This window comes from Amblyomma americanum, chromosome 10 (genome assembly GCF_052857255.1).
Source record: "Amblyomma americanum isolate KBUSLIRL-KWMA chromosome 10, ASM5285725v1, whole genome shotgun sequence".
Lineage (NCBI taxonomy): Eukaryota > Metazoa > Arthropoda > Arachnida > Ixodida > Ixodidae > Amblyomma > Amblyomma americanum.
In genome coordinates, this window is record NC_135506.1 from 77,402,308 (window position 1) to 77,421,360 (window position 19,053).

The window sequence follows — 19,053 nt, forward strand, 5'->3', positions numbered from 1 at the left end:
GTTACTACTACTGCTAAAATACACCATTACAATCATTCCAGAAGCACCAACTGGCAACAGAAACAATGGCTAAATGGAAGCGAGTTGTACACAGCCTAGCGAGAGAGATGTGCAAAAGTCACTAAGGGTGTAAAATACACTTAATCTGCAGTGAGGGCAAGAATAACTGATTGATAACTGAAGGAGATGCAAGTGTATAACACACTGAAACTAACAAGGAAGAAAACTACTTTAGGCATGCAACAAAATATTCGGCACAAATGGTGCCAAGCGAGACCATGCCACCCAATGGATCCATACACAAGGAAACTAAGTTCCTAGAAAAGCACATTGCTCAGTTCATTTCACATTTACTGATGAGAGCATAAAAAGTGAAGTACATAGAGGGATAGGCATTACAAGAGAAAAAGGGTTTATTGACAGGAAAGACAGAGAGGTCGGCTGGAAAAATGAATATCTGGTCCGCTACTCTGCACTGAGGAAGGGGAAGAGGCAAAAAAAAGCGGGTCACGAAAGCGGATGATGATAATGGGAGAAGGCAGCTGAAGAAAGAGAAGGCACATTTTCTAACATTACAGACGCGAGTCAAGTCCCGTGTCACTTAAAACCGACAGAAAGTGAACTAGGAGAGAGGGAGCCCTTAGGGTGCTTGCAAACTTTTTTACAAGAGGACTTGTCTTCGTCTGGGTAAAGCATTCGTCAGTGGAGGGGCTTAAGTAGGGTGTTCACACAAAGGAGGAAGCCCTGGTGTGGGGTAGAAGGCTGTGATGTGGGAAGGGTGTTAGAATGTGAAGCGTGAACTTGAAAATTTTGCCCAGGCAGGATGGCTCCAAAAGAGGATCAGGCGGTTGACCTGCAGAACTGTAATAAAGAAATATGCCAGCTCAGCAGAAAAGAATCTGGAGGTTGGCGAAGGTGGACAGAGAGCAAATATGGGCTTGAAAGGCTGTGTGCCCACACGTGGAGAGCTGCAACACTAGGCATGGTACGACTGGATGGGCTGACCTAGAAAAATTAGGGGAAAGCAATTGAGCAGCATGGCAGAAAGAATACAAGGAAGAGGAAAAGAAAGAGAAGAGGGGAGGACAAAGGAGTGCAAAAGCCAAGGAATCCTGAGAAATTATAGCAGCAGGTGCACAGCATAATGTAAAAGAACAACGAAAACCCATCTACCTATGCTCTCTCTACCTTATAGTGAGAGCAGAAGACAGAAAAGTCATCCGTATTAGTTTTCCACCATTTAATGATTACAGTTGATAAATGTACTCAATTGTTGTCAATTGCACAATATCTCAAAACAGGTAAGGCATGTAAGAATGTGTTCCACTGATTAAATGTGCAAATGACTCATGAAAGTTACTTAGGTACTGTTGGGTGAGTTGGTTTGAGATTTTTTAAAGTTAAGGAATAATTTAAAGTCCAGGAATAAGACGTACATGGACACACACAGTAGTAGGCAAGCCAATGTGTGTTTCCAGTGTGACCGTTTTTGTCTGCCATTTAGTTTTGAAGCCTTTTCGTAAAATTTCCTGGAATGAGTCATTATGGGCAGGGTACACTGAGTGGCTTCTGCCTCATCAAGAAATTGATACTACTGCAGCAGAAATCACAGAAGCCCAAAGTCAAGATCATGCTGCACTAGAGGAAGTGATTTGTAGGAATGAAATAAAAAAATTACAGTTCAGTCAGAAGTGCAGCACCTTGAATATGTTTCCATCGCATTTTTGCAGCAAGTATTGCAAAGTTTCAGTGCATTTGGCACGCAGCTCGACAAGCAGTACTTGGACATCCATGTGATCACTTCTAATTTTCACTGATGCAAAGGGTTCTAGACAGATCCGGTTTGAATCACTAAGAAATGGACTCATCAAATGAAAAGGCCAGCAGCTGTGTGGTGCTTGTTGCAAAGGTTGGCAGACAAATGTAATATAGACATTATAAAAGCATTGCTCCCATCTGAGCAGTCACTGTCCCAAATCAATCCTTGCAGATCACTTCAGCTTCTACTTCCACTGTGCGAGTCCTGTTTTTTTGCCTCCAATACCCACAGCAGTGTACTACACATCAGAAAGGTGACCATGGTACAGTTTTTAAAGCTTTGAAATTTGTCGTGAGTTTTAGCATAGGGATGCGCTAACTATATATGTGACATCTGTCAGATGCTCGCTAAGCTGTTTTTCCTTCGTGTTCTTGGTTTTTTCTACATCTTCATTGCCCTCTAATTTTGCGTCGATATGCAGCTTATAAAAACCCGAACTGTTGAAGTGTGCTTGTCATCTGGTGCCATCCCTTTCGTAATATAGTTAGTGCACCCTTATGCTAAGATGCTGCAGTTAGGTTTCTAGCCATACATTATCTTTTGTAATATATTTACAAGTTTTTTCAAATGCACTTAATGCTATAAAATCTCACTGATTGCACAAGAGTACTGCATGCATTGTAGAAAAACCAACAACCAAGAGAAGTGGACATCGCTAAAAGCTGCCACTGTTAGATTTATTTCGAAACTTCTGCAACAAATGCTGCACAACAACTTAGGCACTGGAATTGTAAGATTTTGCCAGAATCAAAGGCTCGCTTATGCAAATAAGAGAAAACTGCCTGTCAAGTATCATAGCGGAAGAAATACAAGATTAAATGGCAAACCAAAAACTCTTCAAATCAGGATAAAGAAAAATCTGTCACCAAGTGCGCTACCTTCGTTTCTGCCAGTAAAGTACAAGCAGCGGACGTCAACACGATTTTAAACACTGAAGCATGCGCTGCTGAGATACAATGCATAGAGTGCAATAGACAGCTAAAAATGAGAAGGCAGTGATGACTGCATTTCCATTGGAATGGCCACAATAAATACAATGAATCATTTCAAGACAGGGATCCCCCATTCTAATTTATAAGACAACAGCAAAAAAGAAAGTGCCAGAGACACATTTCCTGAAAAATTGTTGTATACAATACAAAACGAAGGAAAACGTTTCTCTCGACCCATTTTGAAAACTAAAACACGTTGAAAAAAGGCATCAGCTCTCAAGGCACACACTGTGTACACTTCTGCCTGATTTTTTAACCATTACTGTTCTTACAAGCAAATAAGAGATAAAACTGAAACAAAAACAAAGCATTGCCACCCAACAAACAGAGCTAATGCTGCTACTCTAATTCCATGTCTGGAAAAGCAGGTTTCTTCATAGTCATTCACCTTTAAATTTTGCCACAGCTCATACTTCCCTAAAGAAATTACACCACATATCAGATAGTGTCAACATGATTTATGTCAAAATATCCTTGATACTTCCAACAAAGATATCACGACGAAATTGGCAGGTTCTTGCAATGCACAATTGCTGACAAGTGCAGCACTAAATGCTGGCAGAACACCCTGCAACATTTTTCAACAGCAAATGCCTTAAGATGAATAAACTGCACTCTCGGAGAACTTCAAAAACAGCCTGTGCGAAAATCGACTTGTGTAAAAAAACATAGTACAGAGTTCCCCTCTTGTGAGATCGTACATGATGAAATAGGCCCGCTTTATGTGCAAAAGCCTTGGGACACAGATGACACCTAAACAGCTTCTCGCGTGTTGATATGGAGGTGCTCCACCAGGGTGGACCTCCATGTGAAGCTCCTGCCGCAATGATCACACTGGTACGGCTTCTCATTCGTATGAATTCGGAAGTTCTTCGCCAGCTTTCCTGTAGCTATAAAGGCCTTGTTGCAATGGCTGCACTGGTAAGGACGTTCTCCAGTGTGGATTCTCTGGTGTCTCTTTAAGCTGGAGGAATACACTGTAGCAAAGCCGCACTCAGGGCACAGGAACCCAACCTGCCTCCTTGAGATTTTGTTCGAGGAGACGAGCTGCAGCAAATCTTAGGTGCAGCCAAACCTGTGCAAACAAAGCATAAATTTCTTTAGAAACAAAGGGTATGCCTCAATGCATTGATAACAGCTGGCCTGTCTATAGGAGATTTAATGAATGGTGAGGATACCTTAAATAAAGCTGGCTAGATATTGTCAAAATCAAAGAATGAAGCCTTGCTTAAGGCCATGCAGACCTAAAATAAAAGCTGTTCTGTTTTAAGCTAGGCATGTCTTTCTCATGTACTTGTAGCTGTATTTTTAGGCATGCATTTTTAGCTGCACTGAGCAAAAAAACTACAAACATCACATGACATTGCATGACTTGATCAGAGTACAGCACGACTTGTTACAAAAAGAGAAGCATGCATTCATTACTTGCTAGTTGAGAGGCACCAACCTGCCCATAGTGCAAGGTTAAATTGCAAGCACACAATTGTGTTTAGCACCACTTTGCCTAAAGCACATGAGAACAAACAAGACCCCGCAAAACACGTTTCAACTTGCAGCTGCTGCTAGTGTTTACACACACAGTGATGCAGCCTTTGCAATCGTGTCAACATCAAACTTGGAAAAAAAAACGTGTGATGCATAACTATAAAAAAGCACGAATGTGAGGCCCTGCAGTTATGGAATAGTTTTAACCAGCATAGCAACTGAAAACTGGCTCTTCGGTGTAGATAAAACATGCAAGGATGCCAGCCTTGTAAGCGACAAGGATATTTCTATATTATTATTGATCCATAAGGTCTCAAACAATAATTAGGCACAATTGCAAGGGGTTCAACGGCAGAGTTTCATCTTCCCAATGAATGTGTAAAATAACAGTCACAGAATACACTACAAGTACTAAACAGTAAAACAAGTAAAACAAGTGAGAAGGGCCTAAAGAGGGAGAGAGATTAGACATCACGTTATTCACAAACTGCTGGATTGGATACTGCAACCCTCTAGCTAATATGAGATTGGTTTTCAACCTGAAAAACAAAGAGAAAATACACCAACTATTCCCATAACTTCATTTCATTCCTTCTTGAGCATTTTTTTATACTTCTCGCCACAAATAGATTAGAATGCAACTGGATGAGGCTGCTCCCATAAAAGCATAATGCCATGAGAAAAAAATGAGTAAATACCTCAAATCTTTCATTGTGTTCAGACACGAGCGATAAAACTTCAAGCACGAAAAAAATAGTGACTCATTCCAGCTCTTCTTGAAAGGCTTGGATACCTCTGCTCCATGCATTCACTTGAAAATTGTGTAAATTTGAAAAACGTATTTCACTCATAGTTACACACAAGGTGCACAGAAGAGATGGCAAACATTGGTAGCATCTTGAAATAAACAATGAGCTGCATTACTGAAAAAGAAAAGAAGGAAATACTAAACTGACGTCTCCCACTCGCAAATGAAGAGGGTGGCTTAGCAGTTGCAAGTCACTTGCTCTCATTAGTCTCCCGCTTGTGCATGCTACTCGACATGAGTAGAAAGCCCAAATATGACACCAGAAGACAGGAAAGGTGGGAGAAAATAACAGCAAAAACCTATGAGAGAATATATGGTTACTAGGTGGGGAAGCCACAATGAATGAATCATCAACCCAAGTAGTGCATTTCATTGTGGCAATGTTATCTGAATGGTATGAAATGTTAACCAGCAACATTACCTGAAACTTGCTAGTTTCCTTTTTTTGTACTTGTGAGATGTTTCTAGAAACGTCAGGCTAACAAACCCTAACAAAACAAAAAACTTTTATGTAACATTACGCACACGTTTTAGCAACGCTTTGTGTACTGTTACTTATAGGCACTGTTTACGCAAGAGTATTAGATGGCTGCCTTAGCAAATAATTAAAGGGAAGCTGAAGCACTTTTCGAAAAAAAATGAGTTCTCTAGGTCATTATATAGCTTTTAGTCAGCTGAAAAAAAATATCTTTCAAAAAGTGCGGAAATAAACGTAAAAAGCTGTTTTTAAACAAAAACACGGCCCATCGCCTCAGGGCGCCAAATGCTGCTCTTGCCCGCAATTGGCCGGGACTGTCATGACGTCATCCACGGGGATCTCTAGCCGGCACCGGTGGCGTTGCTGCGTAGTGCGTTGCTTCAGCTGGCTTTTAAGGACTATGTTTTAGAAATTATGGATAATTCAAGCAATGTTGAACAGTTTGGACTTTCACCATGCATGTTCAAGCCATCAGCAGCTTCAGAAAACGGTGGAAACAAAGACGCCATAGAGTGCGCCGGCAGCGAAAGTCACGTTGGGACATTTTCACGTGGAAATCTCGACTGGATGGATGGATCACAGCTTTTATTTCCACCAGAAATGAAGACCCCTTACTACTCATCGCCACTGGCACGCAGGCCTGGAGGGCGGGGGCCGGAACCTCTGTGACTAAAGGGTAACAAAGAAAATTTATCTCCTCGTGGCCTCAGCCGCCAGATGGATTGGCTTGTTTCTGCCGAGCGGGTTCTTCGCTGTGCAGCAGGGCTTCCCAGCTTTCTCTGCAGTCAATATCTTCATCGACTCTTGGGAGTCAGCGCATTCCCATATTCTTTGCTTCCGGGTAACCGTGGAACTGCCGGCCTGCCGGAACCTGGACGAGTGTGCGCAAACCTATTCCGAAATTATTGTGAACTACAGACTACTGGACAGAAAACTCGTGCCACCGCCGGATAAGAAGCTAAGGAATAGAGGAGCGATTGCATGGCGGCGCCTGCAAGCCGGAAATTTTGTTAACCCAGTATGGGCCTTTCATGTCCTACCAAGGTAACACGAAAACCGAATCTCGATTGATACGTATGTTTTGCGTAGGTGCATGTGGAAGTGGGAACTGAAAAAAAAGGAAATTGCACCGAAATGTTGTTGTGTACCACTGCTGCATAAAAGCCTGGCCACCAACTTCTTTCCGGCGACAGTCTGTGTGTGTCTTCTCCTGGTTCTGCGTCTTTTTTTCGCTGTTTTTTTCTCTTGACCAACTTCTTGTAACGCCTGTAAACATGATCTAAATGAGATCACCAACACGCTTACACGAGTCGCGCGAGATATAGCATTTGTTCATTTATTTATAGTTGCTTGCCTAATTGCCCCCAAAGGTTTTTTAGAAATGCAAAACAATGCCAAACTGGATGAGTTGGAGTGGGTTCACTGCTGTACTGCAGCACGAAGAGACGAGGCGGCTGGGAGGAAGCTCCTGTGTGCGCTTTCCTTCTGTCACATGTTGAGGCTATTGTTCAACGATGAAGCTTCTGCACTTACCTCCGTGCGTTGTCTTTTGCATGCTGAACAAGCTTTTGAACAATAATTATGGCTGCGTTTCGGAGCTTGCAATGCTGCTCATCAAAACTAGTGTGCTGCAAGATATAGTTGCTGCTGTTGCATATCGAGATAACCAGCAGAATTACTTGTGGATGATATACATGTATGCATACCACGGCTTGAAATCTTTGCCGTTCTGACTCAAGGACAAATTAGCACGAATTGTGGTGCCACTGTTGATCGTCAGCCATGACCAAGCGCTCATGAATGCAAATATTTGCTTTGCTTAATTTACTAGGCTTATATAATTGTTTTTTTCTTCAGTTAGGTGCAGCTGCATTTGCTGAACGCTGATGAAAGATGAGAATTGCTTGTGCTGCCATGAGCTGCAAGCAGTCAGGAAAAAGCAAGAGGCACACAGTGCGTAACGAGCTCAAAAGAGTTCAAGACTGTGAGCGTTAAAGACAGTGCTGGAAGTGGCCTTAGCTCAGCATGGATGTGAACCAGCTGGAAAAGGCAAAAAGTTTGCAAACAGGCAAGAAATTAATATAAAGAAAAGAGAAATATCGATGCACATATTTTGTGCAGGCAGTTTTGGCATGCTGCGTACCACCAGACTGTCTGGTTAACGTGGAAGAGGCTGGGGGAGAACAATCAACGGATTCTACCAAGCTGTGTGCAGAGCGCTGTTCGAAAGAAGTACCATGCCAAAACTGGTTTATATACAGGCTTCAAGCATTACACGGAAAGCCCGAACGAGAGAAAGTAAATGGCACTGGAGAGAAAGTAAACGGCAAGATTACGTTGATCTGTGGTTCGCCAAAGCGCGGGCCACAGCAAAGCAAGCGCGGCCGGACGGCTGGCCGACTCTAAGTGAATGGGTCACTTCCGCCAGTTCTTCCTCTTGGCCGATGGCCCACCCGGTGCCTCCTGGGTAGCAGAGAACAATATGGTAAAAAATTTGTGTACCCCTTCCCCTTGTCTATTCGGCAGGCCACTGACCCTCTTGACCCCCCTCTGGCACGTGCCTATGACTGCAGTATTCATAGATATGAGTATCTGAGAAAAGCTGCACCTCAACATCGACAAGGTAGTTTTATACCGGGAGTATAAAGGCAGCCACAATGCTGAATTTCTTCAAATAAAATGTGCTCTAATTTGGCGTATATATGTGTAGTAAAATTGACCTCATTTCCAGCCAACATTTAGTCTTTATTTCAATTCCAACCTTTTCCTTGTAGCCTTTGCATTCACTACAGCTCTATTATTAGACTCCTGCAGCTAATCTTTAGTTCTCTCATCAGCAACTATAATATACTGTCACAGACTCCACTGGTGTGATAAACATCAGTACAAACTAATTCTCAAATCGGGTATCAGTAAACAAGAAGTCTGAATGCACCCATAACCTGTGAAATTTAATCATGACTTGAAGTTTACTCAACAAACACCTGCTCAAGCATCAGAAATAGACAATTATTGACCAACACAATGCAAACCAAATACAACACAAATTTTATGCTCCTGATGAGATAACACTGATGAGATAACACTATAGATGATGTAGCAATCTACTATAGCAAAACCAGGGGGCCTCCTAAAGTATGACTCAGGTGCTGCCATTGCAGCCATTGAGCACAGCTTTATTATATAAACTGGAGGGAGCAAATACGTACCTTCATTTAAAGAGTGTTTCTGGCTGCAGATACTGCTTGGCTGGCAACATCGCCTTCATCCGTGATAGGAAGAGGTGTGGAATGAGTACTGCAGTAGACAAAGGCATAAATGAATTAACTACGCATATTCCAGCATAACCAGTTTTGTAATTGGTTAACCCAACATTTTGGTCTATCACTAGGATACACCTTGTACACAGTGCAGAAATTCCAATTATATAAGACAGTTTGGTACAGAAAGTTAAAGTGCAGCATCATTAACATTTATGAGTATCCTAGAATTATCAAACATGGCCAGCAGTTGTTTCTGACAAGTGAATAAAAAAATTGTTGCTATAGTTTAGAAAGAAATGTAAGGTGCAAATCAATTTTTCTAACAACAGCTCTGCACAGCTCTGCATAGGGGGAGCTTTTCAATTGACTCCTGGTGCCGACTCCTGGTTCTGGTGGCCGCCAGACCATGTGACTATGATGCAGTTTCCTGTCAAGGGCGAACTTGGTGGCAGCCAGCGGGCTGCCCGAGCCCGGTTAATCGAAGAGGTCCACTGCTGTAGCCACTCTAATACAAGACGAGCCAAAACCAAGCCAGTCCAACTGCGTCAGAGCGCTGCAGGCTTAACACCTGGGAAATCGCCTTGATATCTGAAAACCAAAGCTACTGGCTTTTCCCACAATGCCGTGGCGGTCCTTAAACTGTTGCAGCCACCCAGTGCCACCACAAAAGTTCTCTTCACCAAGTGCCATGGCAAACCATTTGGCCTTCTCCGTTAACATGGGGCCATCCACAGGAATGTTTTTCGCTCGGACTTTGAGAAACCACACACACACAGCACTTTGTCAACTTTGTCGAAAACAGCAGGGCGCACAAGACAAGCTCCCGAGCGACTTTGCTCACCTGCTTTGAGTGTGATGTCCTGCTTGTTTTTTAACAGTGCGATTAGAGAGCTCAGTGGAATTCTGAATGCGTGTACCACGGACTTCCTTTTGCCATTCTCAATGCGCTGCCTCATCTCAAGCTTTGTTGCGAAGTCGATTCTCTTTTTTACGTTCGTAGATGCCATAGCTCACTAGATGACAGTAGTCCCGCATGCTATAACGGACACGTTGAAACAAAAACACACACATAAAAAAAACGCGACAGGCCCCACACTGGCCGATGGAGTCAACTGGAGTCGGTCAAGGAAGCACAAAGGAAAATGAAGGAGAGAGACGAAGAAAACTCAGCGGAAATGCGCCATTGGTGCTAGTTAGGCCAGTCATGCGGCACAGTGGGTGCAACCAGGTAAACTACCTCCTGACTCGTGGCCTCCGCAATCGGCTCCTGCGGGGTGCCAGGCATAGAGGCCACGCCTCACTCTTTCCAGTTCTCTCGTCTTCCTCACCAGTGAGGAGGTGCTGCCCTCACTTAAGAGCCGGTTTTCTGCCTTTACCGAGAAGGGATGGCTTGCAAACGTCGCTGCTCGCCTCCGTACCGTGCGTTGTGCGACCCAAGATGCGAGTGTCTTTGAGGAAAGCGCACTTCCCAGGGGCCCCGTGCGGTGTTCGAAATATCGAATGGCCAGCGAAACTGGAGTTCGATATACTATGCAACTGTCCTTTATTTTTGCACAGTATTTTCAAGGGGATAATCTTTGTGTTCAATACAGCCAATAATTCGAAATATGCGGGTTCGACTGTACTTGTGTAATGAACACACTTCCATAATGAACCCACACCCCGCTTTTGTCAGTGAAAATTATTTTTTTTTTAAATGGATAGCTTTTCATACCCCTTCCTGTTTTCATGCCGTCCGCAGCGCAGACCTTGGCAGTGTTACAATATCCTGGGAGCTGATAACATTACGGCATGTTTACTTTTAGAGGAGAGCTCCAATGGAAGGCCAGGGGAGGGGTCTCTCCGAACTGGGCAGAGCACCAAGGCGCTGGTGGTGTTGGCTCGCTGGGCACAATCTGTGCTACTGTGTGCTTAGAAAGGCGGCGAGTGCTCAAGCATCAGAGAGAAACGTAGCAAAAATGCCTAACCCCTCACTGTCCTGCGTGTTATTTTCAACTTGGTGTAAAGAACACGCACCAGACCTTGACAGCCGGAGTTCAGTATGTTCGTTTTATCTCGCCGCAATTCGCCATCGCGGCCGGGTATCACAATGTGATATAGCACACGCCTTCCGGTGTGAACGATGCGTTCACCGCTGTCTGAATGCATGCTTTTGCTGATGGTGGGTGGGTGGATAATTGACGGACGGATGGGTGGGCAGATGCATGATATGAAATTTTGGCTCTCCAAAAAAAACCTCTTTAAACTTTTCTCCCACGTAATAAACTATCCCCCAAATTGATGTCAACTTTTCTGGAAGAAAAGTGGGTTCATTACGAGAGTATATACTGCAGGTTAGGTTAGGTTTAACATCACAAAGCAATTTATGATATGAGGGATGTCGTAGCAGACGGCTCCGGATAATTTCGACGACCTGAGGTTCTTTAGAGTGCACTGACATCGCACGGAAAATGGGGCTCTAGCATTTCGCATCCATCGAAATGCACAAAGACAGAAGGAGAATTGCTGTCCAATGATTTGTGTTCATCCTCTCCCACTCTTTTTTTGCACTTCTACCTGCCAGGTTGGATCAGTGGTTAGCGCGCTTGGATACTGGGCCGGAGGGCATGGGTTCAATTCCAACCACAGTGGTCACGCTTTGATAAAGGTGAAATGGAAACGGCACCTGTGTGCTGTACATTGTGAGTGCACGTTAAACAACTCCAGGTGGTCGAAATTAATCCATAGCCCCTCACTATGGCGTGCCTTTCAGTCCAGCTTTGGGATGTTAAATCCAAACCTTTTTTTTGCTTTTTGGAATATGTGGCAAAGGCAGACAATGCCCTTGCCAAACATTGCCATGCTTACCTTTTGCAATGCACCTGGGGCACTAAGTTGTCAGCCACATGGTCCTCGAGAAAGTACTGATTCAGAGGATGGATCCTTCCAGGAATCCTGATGATGGGCGCACCATTGAAGTACTCAGAAAACTTCTCCACATTGATAGTGGCACTCATCAGGACCCTGTTAGGAGAAGCGAGAAAAATGTCTCTCTCCAAAAATCACCGTAAAATTTCTTTAATTCAATGTCATCGGGACCACACAAATATTCTAATTAAGAGGGTTTTCGATTTAACCAAGGACAGCCAAAAAATTCACAGGGACACCTAATTACATAATGTGTTGGCCAAGCTACAGTATTAGAAGCTGTTCATGCCTTTACCGGAGGTGACGTCATTTTCCTCCAGTTAGCTAGCAAAGTTTGAATGACGACACATTTTCTTTGCGGTGATTTTTTTTCTAATGCCATTGCATTAAAACAGGACCCAGGCAAAATATTTTACTGCAGGAATGCATCATCCTTATTGGACAAACTTTGCAATTACTTGAAGTAATTGGAGACATTGGTAACCTAAGCCTTTAACCATGGCACACCACACAAGGAAACTGTGCAAGCCAGCGTGGCACACAGTCAGCCGGTCACCGACAAGGAACAAGAAAAAACTAGAATTCCGCTGTTATGTTCTTGGATGCTGCATTTTCCTGGCTGCTATGTCTTCGTGAGCCAGTCCTGTCCAAGCTTCCATAGAAATCCGTGCAACAGAACCTTGGCTGTTACATTGTAACTGTGGCAGCTTTCCCACATGCTACGTCACGAATGTCATTTCAAGGTAGTGGTTCATCCCGTGCCAGCATTCTGACAGCCAACAATCGGGGCGCACAGAATGGCAATGGAGCCAAAGAGGTACTCTATACTCAATAGCAGGTTGGCCGTCACCATGTTCGGCGACCTGCGGCATGTTGCACCTATGTCAATGCCGAGCACACTTACAGTCAGCGTGAAGCTTGTCTTGACTGCGGGTGCAGCTTCATCACTATTGAGACACGAGCACAAACTAATGAAGGCGCGAAAACAAAACTATGCCACGACAAATGCCACCTTGGCAATGATGTACTACGTGCAGTCATCTGCCTTTTCCCTGTCGCTAGCAGCTTAAAAATGCAATTTCTGGTTCCAACAGACAAGTATTGTGTAGGATTGAAGTGGCCGCCTCAAAAACGACGCACAAGAAGCACACACGTGAACTAACTTTGCCCATACTCTGTGCCCGCACCCCAGATCTGTGAAATAACCGTGTTGATGCAGGCCACCAGACCTAATTATTTGGTAAAATTTACATTAGAAATTGTGCAGCTGCAATAATTCCTAGAATTATCTGGGATAGAATTACCTGGGACAGAATTATCATGCCTCAAACCGAAACAGAAGCGCTAGCACACCTAATTCAAATTTGGACTAGCCATGCTAAATCGACCATCATTTTTTAAAATGTTTCTCTTAGTTTTGTGGACCCCCATACAGTAGGCACAGTGCACTGCATACTGCAGCATGTTTGGTTTTTCATCTGAACCTTGTCTCATCAGTGGCAGAGCAGCCACTGAACACCAAGTTAATGAAAGCAGTCACCGTCAGTTGTCTGTTTTCGTGTGACATGCCTGGATGGGGAGTCTAAGACCCTAATTAGTATACGTTAATTTGCCAAATACATATTTCCTTCCGGGTGAAATATTTGAAATCTTAATGAATATCCAAAAGACGCATCCTATGATATACCTCAAAGTTAAGTTTCACCAAGGTATGTTAACAAATAAAAAAATTTAAGACTCTCATAACCCCTTAATTTAAAGCAGTACAAAAAAGTCAGAATGTGCAGAAAACTATCAACCCCTTTCTCCAAAGGTGCTTCGCAACTGAAATGTGAATTGGGGCTTTTTTTTGCATGAATTTAACCTTTTGATTTCAGCTGTGTCTAGAGAGTCCAAAAAAATTCATCAGTTACTGTAACAAGACACACGGTACCTGTTACTGCTCGCTGATTAATTGATTAGCTGTTGACTTTCTGCATACATTGTGGATTATCAGGCAAACTGTCAGAATTAACTAGGCCAGTGGAAATACCAGTTTTTTTCTAAGATTTTCTGTCCCTTAAAGTCTACCCTCATGTTGTAACCAAACACCGTGATTTGACTGCCCTAAAACAGTGTTGCGGTGTAGCCATTTTGAAGCAACTGCAACTAGGTATCAGTTTCCACAGTTTTGGGGTATTTTTTCTGTTGGCAGCATGAGTACCATGGAAGCCAAGTCCAAGTCTATCCAAAAGTCAAAACGTCACCCTTTGTGTTAATTGGGATACCGTGCCTCCCGCGTTGTGGCGTCACGTTCTTTAAATGCAGCACCGTACACATCGCACATCAATCACTGCCCCGTGTAAGGCACCGGAGGGAGACCCATCTCCATGTGCTAGCTTACTGAGGTGGGTGCACTGTACCGCTTGCTTGGCGAATTTCACACTAAGAGCAGCTGCGACAGCCGCAATCAGCCCAGGCTCATCCCGCAGAGGACAAGAGAGCCGCGCATCCTCTGGTGCATGCTGCCGTGCCGGTTCCAGCATGTGCGCACTGAGGGTAGCGCAGGCTCAGGCACCTGGCAGGTACAACTCTTAAGCTCTGGGCACTGTGTGCATGCGCAGACTGGCTCTAGCACACGTGCAGGCGTGCAGGCATGCTATGCACATCCTTAGGAAGTGTTCATCGAGTTGGGCTATGGCAACGCGCATGATGCCATCTCAGAGGAAGCATGCTGAACTGAAACCACACCAAGCAAGGATTCCAGAAACGTTACTCGCATGCAATAAATACTTGAAGAATTCAAGTACCAACATTCGGATCAAATCAAATATCGAATACTTTACTATTTTATCGAACATTTGAAATTACTGAATATTTGCTCATGCCTAGAAATAACCCCTTAGGCATTAATTATCGGGTGGGAGAAAATTTTCAAATTTTTCGAGAGAGCATACCAAGACTGTGCACTAAGAATTCTCAGCCTCTCGAATGATTACCTATGCCTTATCTCTCAGTAAACAGACCACTACATATTAGGCATTTTAAGCACACATGCTTGTGCAGAACAAGCAGTCAGGTGCATTCACTGGAGTCATACCAGAGCTACCATAATACAAAGGGGCGTCCATCTTAAGGGGAGACATGGCTCTTCACAGCCGAAAAATAGAATAAAAAAATCGAATTTTTTACATTAAGTTTTCGCTATCCTGAGATCTTTTCGCAGCTATCTACAAATTTTTTTTACAACACACCACCTCATTCGTGCGTTGTAGAATTCAAAATATGTGAATCCGTGCACTTAAATTGAAGTCAAATCGTACTAAACATTGAGTCCCCGCAGTTAGAGAAATATGCGCTCTGCTCGCAACATTTTGGCTTCGTTTGAAAGGCCGTGATTCAGGCTATTTCCATATTTCGGTTGGTGACAATAAGCAAACAATGGAAAAGGTAAACAAAGGTACAAAACTGTGCAAAACACGTACTGCTATTGGTCTCCAAAATCACGTGACCAAGATGCCGACATTTAGTTGGCTGGTGGCTTCAACCGCTTGCAACTCGGTGCGAGTTGGTCGCACTGCACCTTTCCACTGTCACTGCTGAGCTTGGTTCATCAGTGCAAAATGAGGAATACACATTTCGAGATGTGCAACATCTTCAGCCTAAGAGGGAGCAAAAGATAGAGATCTGAAGCTGCTGGGTACACTGCATCATCGCAACCTGTTATCTACGATCAGCAACCAGCTCAGCGCTCAGCACTACAGCGAGGAGTGAGCACAGATTCTCTCAAGAGATTCCTGCTGCATACAGGCAGCATAATCGTGAGTGTGCAGATGAGGAAGTGATACCTAAGGAGCTTTTGTTGATAGCCAGCAAGGGCACGATAGATCGAGCCTTACAGCAATGCTAGTGGTGTGACGGCAGTGGAGGTCACAAACCCACGTCCCACAACGTGCGGAATCTCAAAGCTTTACGAAATAAACTTTGTTCTCAATCTTCTGAGGTGCAAGACAAGCGAAGAGCACAATCAATTACTTATGGGTCGATAGCAATCACAGCATTGTTGTGAGATAGACACATGCACACCTCTACTTTGGCAACAACTTCTGGGAAGTCACGATGCAAAGGCATTCATCTCTGGTACCAGCCTCCAGATCATGCCATTTCTTCTCCGGCAATTTCCTTGTTGCAAGCACTATTATGTCGAGCAGAAATGATGGTACGCCCACCCCAGAAACAGCCAGAGCTCATTTCAGTGATTTTTAGTTGGCCTTGGTGGCACAAAAATATGCCAAAAATGTCTTTCCCCGATTTCTCACAACTGCATTTCTGACACGTTCAGAATTTTGGAGGAGCAATATCTCCAGTTCAATAACAGCTATTACTATAATTCTATTTGTGCTAGAAAGATAAATGCACAGGCTCTGCAGTAATACTAACTTTAGACCACTACATCATTAAGAAAATGCTCAAAATAAATCATTTTCACCAGCCACCAAAATCAGCTTTCTTCAAGTTTGACCAGGTGCAACTTTCTTCCCAATCGTCCTGGAACGCTTAATTATGCCTTACTGCACTCTTTAATGACTCTAAATAATTTATAAAAAGAAGTGTTCTTCGTAAGACCTCATGTTTGTTAACCAAGCTTCCGCCAAAAAAAGACATACTTTCCTTGATCCATCTACAACTGACTGCTGCAGGAGAAAAACATTTGAAATTTCGGAATCAGCACATGAAAATGCACGGACAGTAAAAATTTGGTGTGAATCTGTCCATAAATTTTTTTCAAAATGTGTCTAAGAGAGGAGCCCCCTTTAAAAACTATTTTCCGCATTCATCTGGTACACCTGGCTCGAGATGCTTCTAGGCAAAGTTTTCCAGATTTAAAGGTGCCCTGCAACGTAAATCAAGCATGAGGTCTTCATCCTTTGTTAGCAAAGCAAGAGACACTGTGACGCCTGAACGCCTAAAGAGATCAGATATGCACATTTCGAACCGATGGAGTTGCAACGTAGTGGCGATTTTTGGCCGCAGTAATGAGATTGGGCACTGCCTTTCTGACCGGCTGGGCATCCAGTTTGAACCTAGTTCCTTTATATTCGGAAAATGGATCCAAAATATTATGCCTCTGAGTGCTGCAAGGCTTTCACATGCCACAAAAACTGATTCTCAGTGAAAGCAAACGGAAACTGACAAGAATAACGCTTAGAGAAACAGTTTCCATTTTGTTTCAAACTTTCTTGGAGACAAACACTGTTTTTCAAACCACTGTTTTTCAAGGCAGCGAAAAAAAAAAGGAAGAAAAGCTGGTGACACAACATGCTCACAAATGTGCAGGGAGAAGCCGGGCAGGAGGTGAGGTTGGAGAGGATGAGCTTCCTTTGTAGACTTAGTGACCTCTGCCATGTGTAAAGCCCCTTCATAAGATTTTTCTGAAAGAAAGGACTTTAGCACTGTCTACGGCACGTACATGTGGGGACGACACCATCAAAATGCGCGGCTGTGAGCTGTCCCGGCTAAGTAACAATTGCATGTAAGCTTCTGCTGCGTGTTTGTTAGGTGCGGTTCTGATTGGTAGCGCCAAAACTCAGCACTGGGTGAGTGAAATGGGCGACTGAAACGCGTTTTCGTCTGATGTTTCTATTTTGAATTTTCCAAGTGGAATAGCTTTCGTTGGCATGCACCGATTTCAATCATTCTTTTTGCACTGGTCTCTGGAATGCGTGAGGAATCCATTTATTCAGATCAATCGGCACTGAGGAAGACATCGCGGTGCCTCTTTAAGCATATATTTCGACAGCTTTATACGGCATATTCAACAAAATCAAGTGATCACACTCATCGGCTGCTCTCACACCCTCCACCTTTGGCCCTCACCCATTTACCTCGCTGTGCAAGTCACGCCGGACGCCTGTCTTAGACAGACCTACTTAGAATTACTAAACTCTCCCAACTGATCATCGGTGGATGAAATTTGCACCACCACAAGGGTAAACATCCGGCGGATTACTGGGCCTCTTCCATTCACCGCAGCCGGATAGTTCGCCCCCTGATCGGAAAGCACATCATGGTCACATGGGCTGGTGGCCACCGTATACATCAGTGGCGACAACGCGAGCGTGTGCCTTCGGTGCACAGTGTGCTGTGTGTAAGCTTCGAGAAATCCTCAAAAGCAAACAATGAGCAATCGCAATCTAACATTTTTCAATCGACACCACATCGGAGGGGAAAACTGCCCGTGCGTTGCTCATCAAACAAAACGCCATACTCTCGGATTATCATGTGTTTATTTACTATGCGGTAAGTATGACTCGTATGACCATAGACGATCGACCCTGCATAATGATTGACTCTGCTGTGGTCGTTGCGATTTCTACGTTCGTGACCTCCTGAGGGCTGTAATCAGAAAAGAATCGAGATACGTTCTGTTTAAATGTAGTCTGCTGGCTGCCGGCTTTTGCCGCCGCTATCAAGGAATGCACGCATAATCTCAACAAAAGCGATCAGGTGATCAGCGGATGTACTGTACAAATTTAGCTGCGTATCGTATCTGCAACACTACAGCTTTACTGCAGAAAACTGGCACTCAAATGAAAGGCACTGTAATCAGGCCTTGCATGTCGGCGCCTCATGAACCGCGTGTGCGTGCATGCATGTATGATGATCCGTGCTGGGAAATTCTTTTTATTTCTTTAATGAGCCAAATGCAAGGAGTTGCATGCATATAGTTCTTCTCAGATATTTTAAGCACTTGTGGCAGGAGGCTCGAGCGTCAGGCTGTACGACAGTTGGAGATGACAGAATCCGCACTCGCCTCGATCGGCTGCCTTAAGGGACCACTGTGTGGCCACATACATGGCAGAAGAGATGCCTCGACCAGTATGCTCGTGAGAGCTTTCACTAAAGGACATATTTCAATCAATCAAGTGCTTCTCAAACCATATCCGCCTTTCCATTGTGCAAAACACAAGGAAGACCATACGCTGTTCCATACGCTCAACACCTCGCTTAGACCATACGCTCAACACCTCGCCAAACACATTCAGCACCAATTCATCACATGCATATATATGCGTGCGTCTGAGCATGTACCCGGAGCTGGAATCTATGGCCGCTCTCGTGAAAGGCCTTGAACACCATCGCAATATCAGCCGGTTGCACGAAATTAACAGCCGTAATATTTTGTGCATCAGAAGCGATCGTAATATGAAGCGAGCATTTGTGCTTGCGAGGTGCTGAGACGATTGAATTGCGATCACACACATGTACGCAAAACAAATAGATTAAGAGTCAGAACTACTGCAAAAGTTCCCACTACAGGC

The 19,053-nt window shown here is 44.0% G+C and overlaps 1 protein-coding gene across 1 annotated transcript in view; it reads right to left on the reverse strand.

Annotated features, from left to right (window-relative positions):
* Positions 1-2,491: 2,491 nt before the first annotated feature.
* Positions 2,492-19,053, reverse strand: part of LOC144106959 (uncharacterized) — a 56,541-nt gene continuing 39,979 nt past the window's right edge. The window contains exons 11-15 of the mRNA XM_077639924.1: positions 15,217-15,393; positions 11,693-11,848; positions 8,792-8,879; positions 7,919-8,045; positions 2,492-3,886 (exon numbers count right to left, since the gene is read on the reverse strand). Coding sequence (XP_077496050.1) covers positions 15,325-15,393 — 69 coding nt within the window. The 3' untranslated portion in view covers positions 2,492-3,886; positions 7,919-8,045; positions 8,792-8,879; positions 11,693-11,848; positions 15,217-15,324. The remainder of the gene's footprint in view (positions 3,887-7,918; positions 8,046-8,791; positions 8,880-11,692; positions 11,849-15,216; positions 15,394-19,053) is intronic.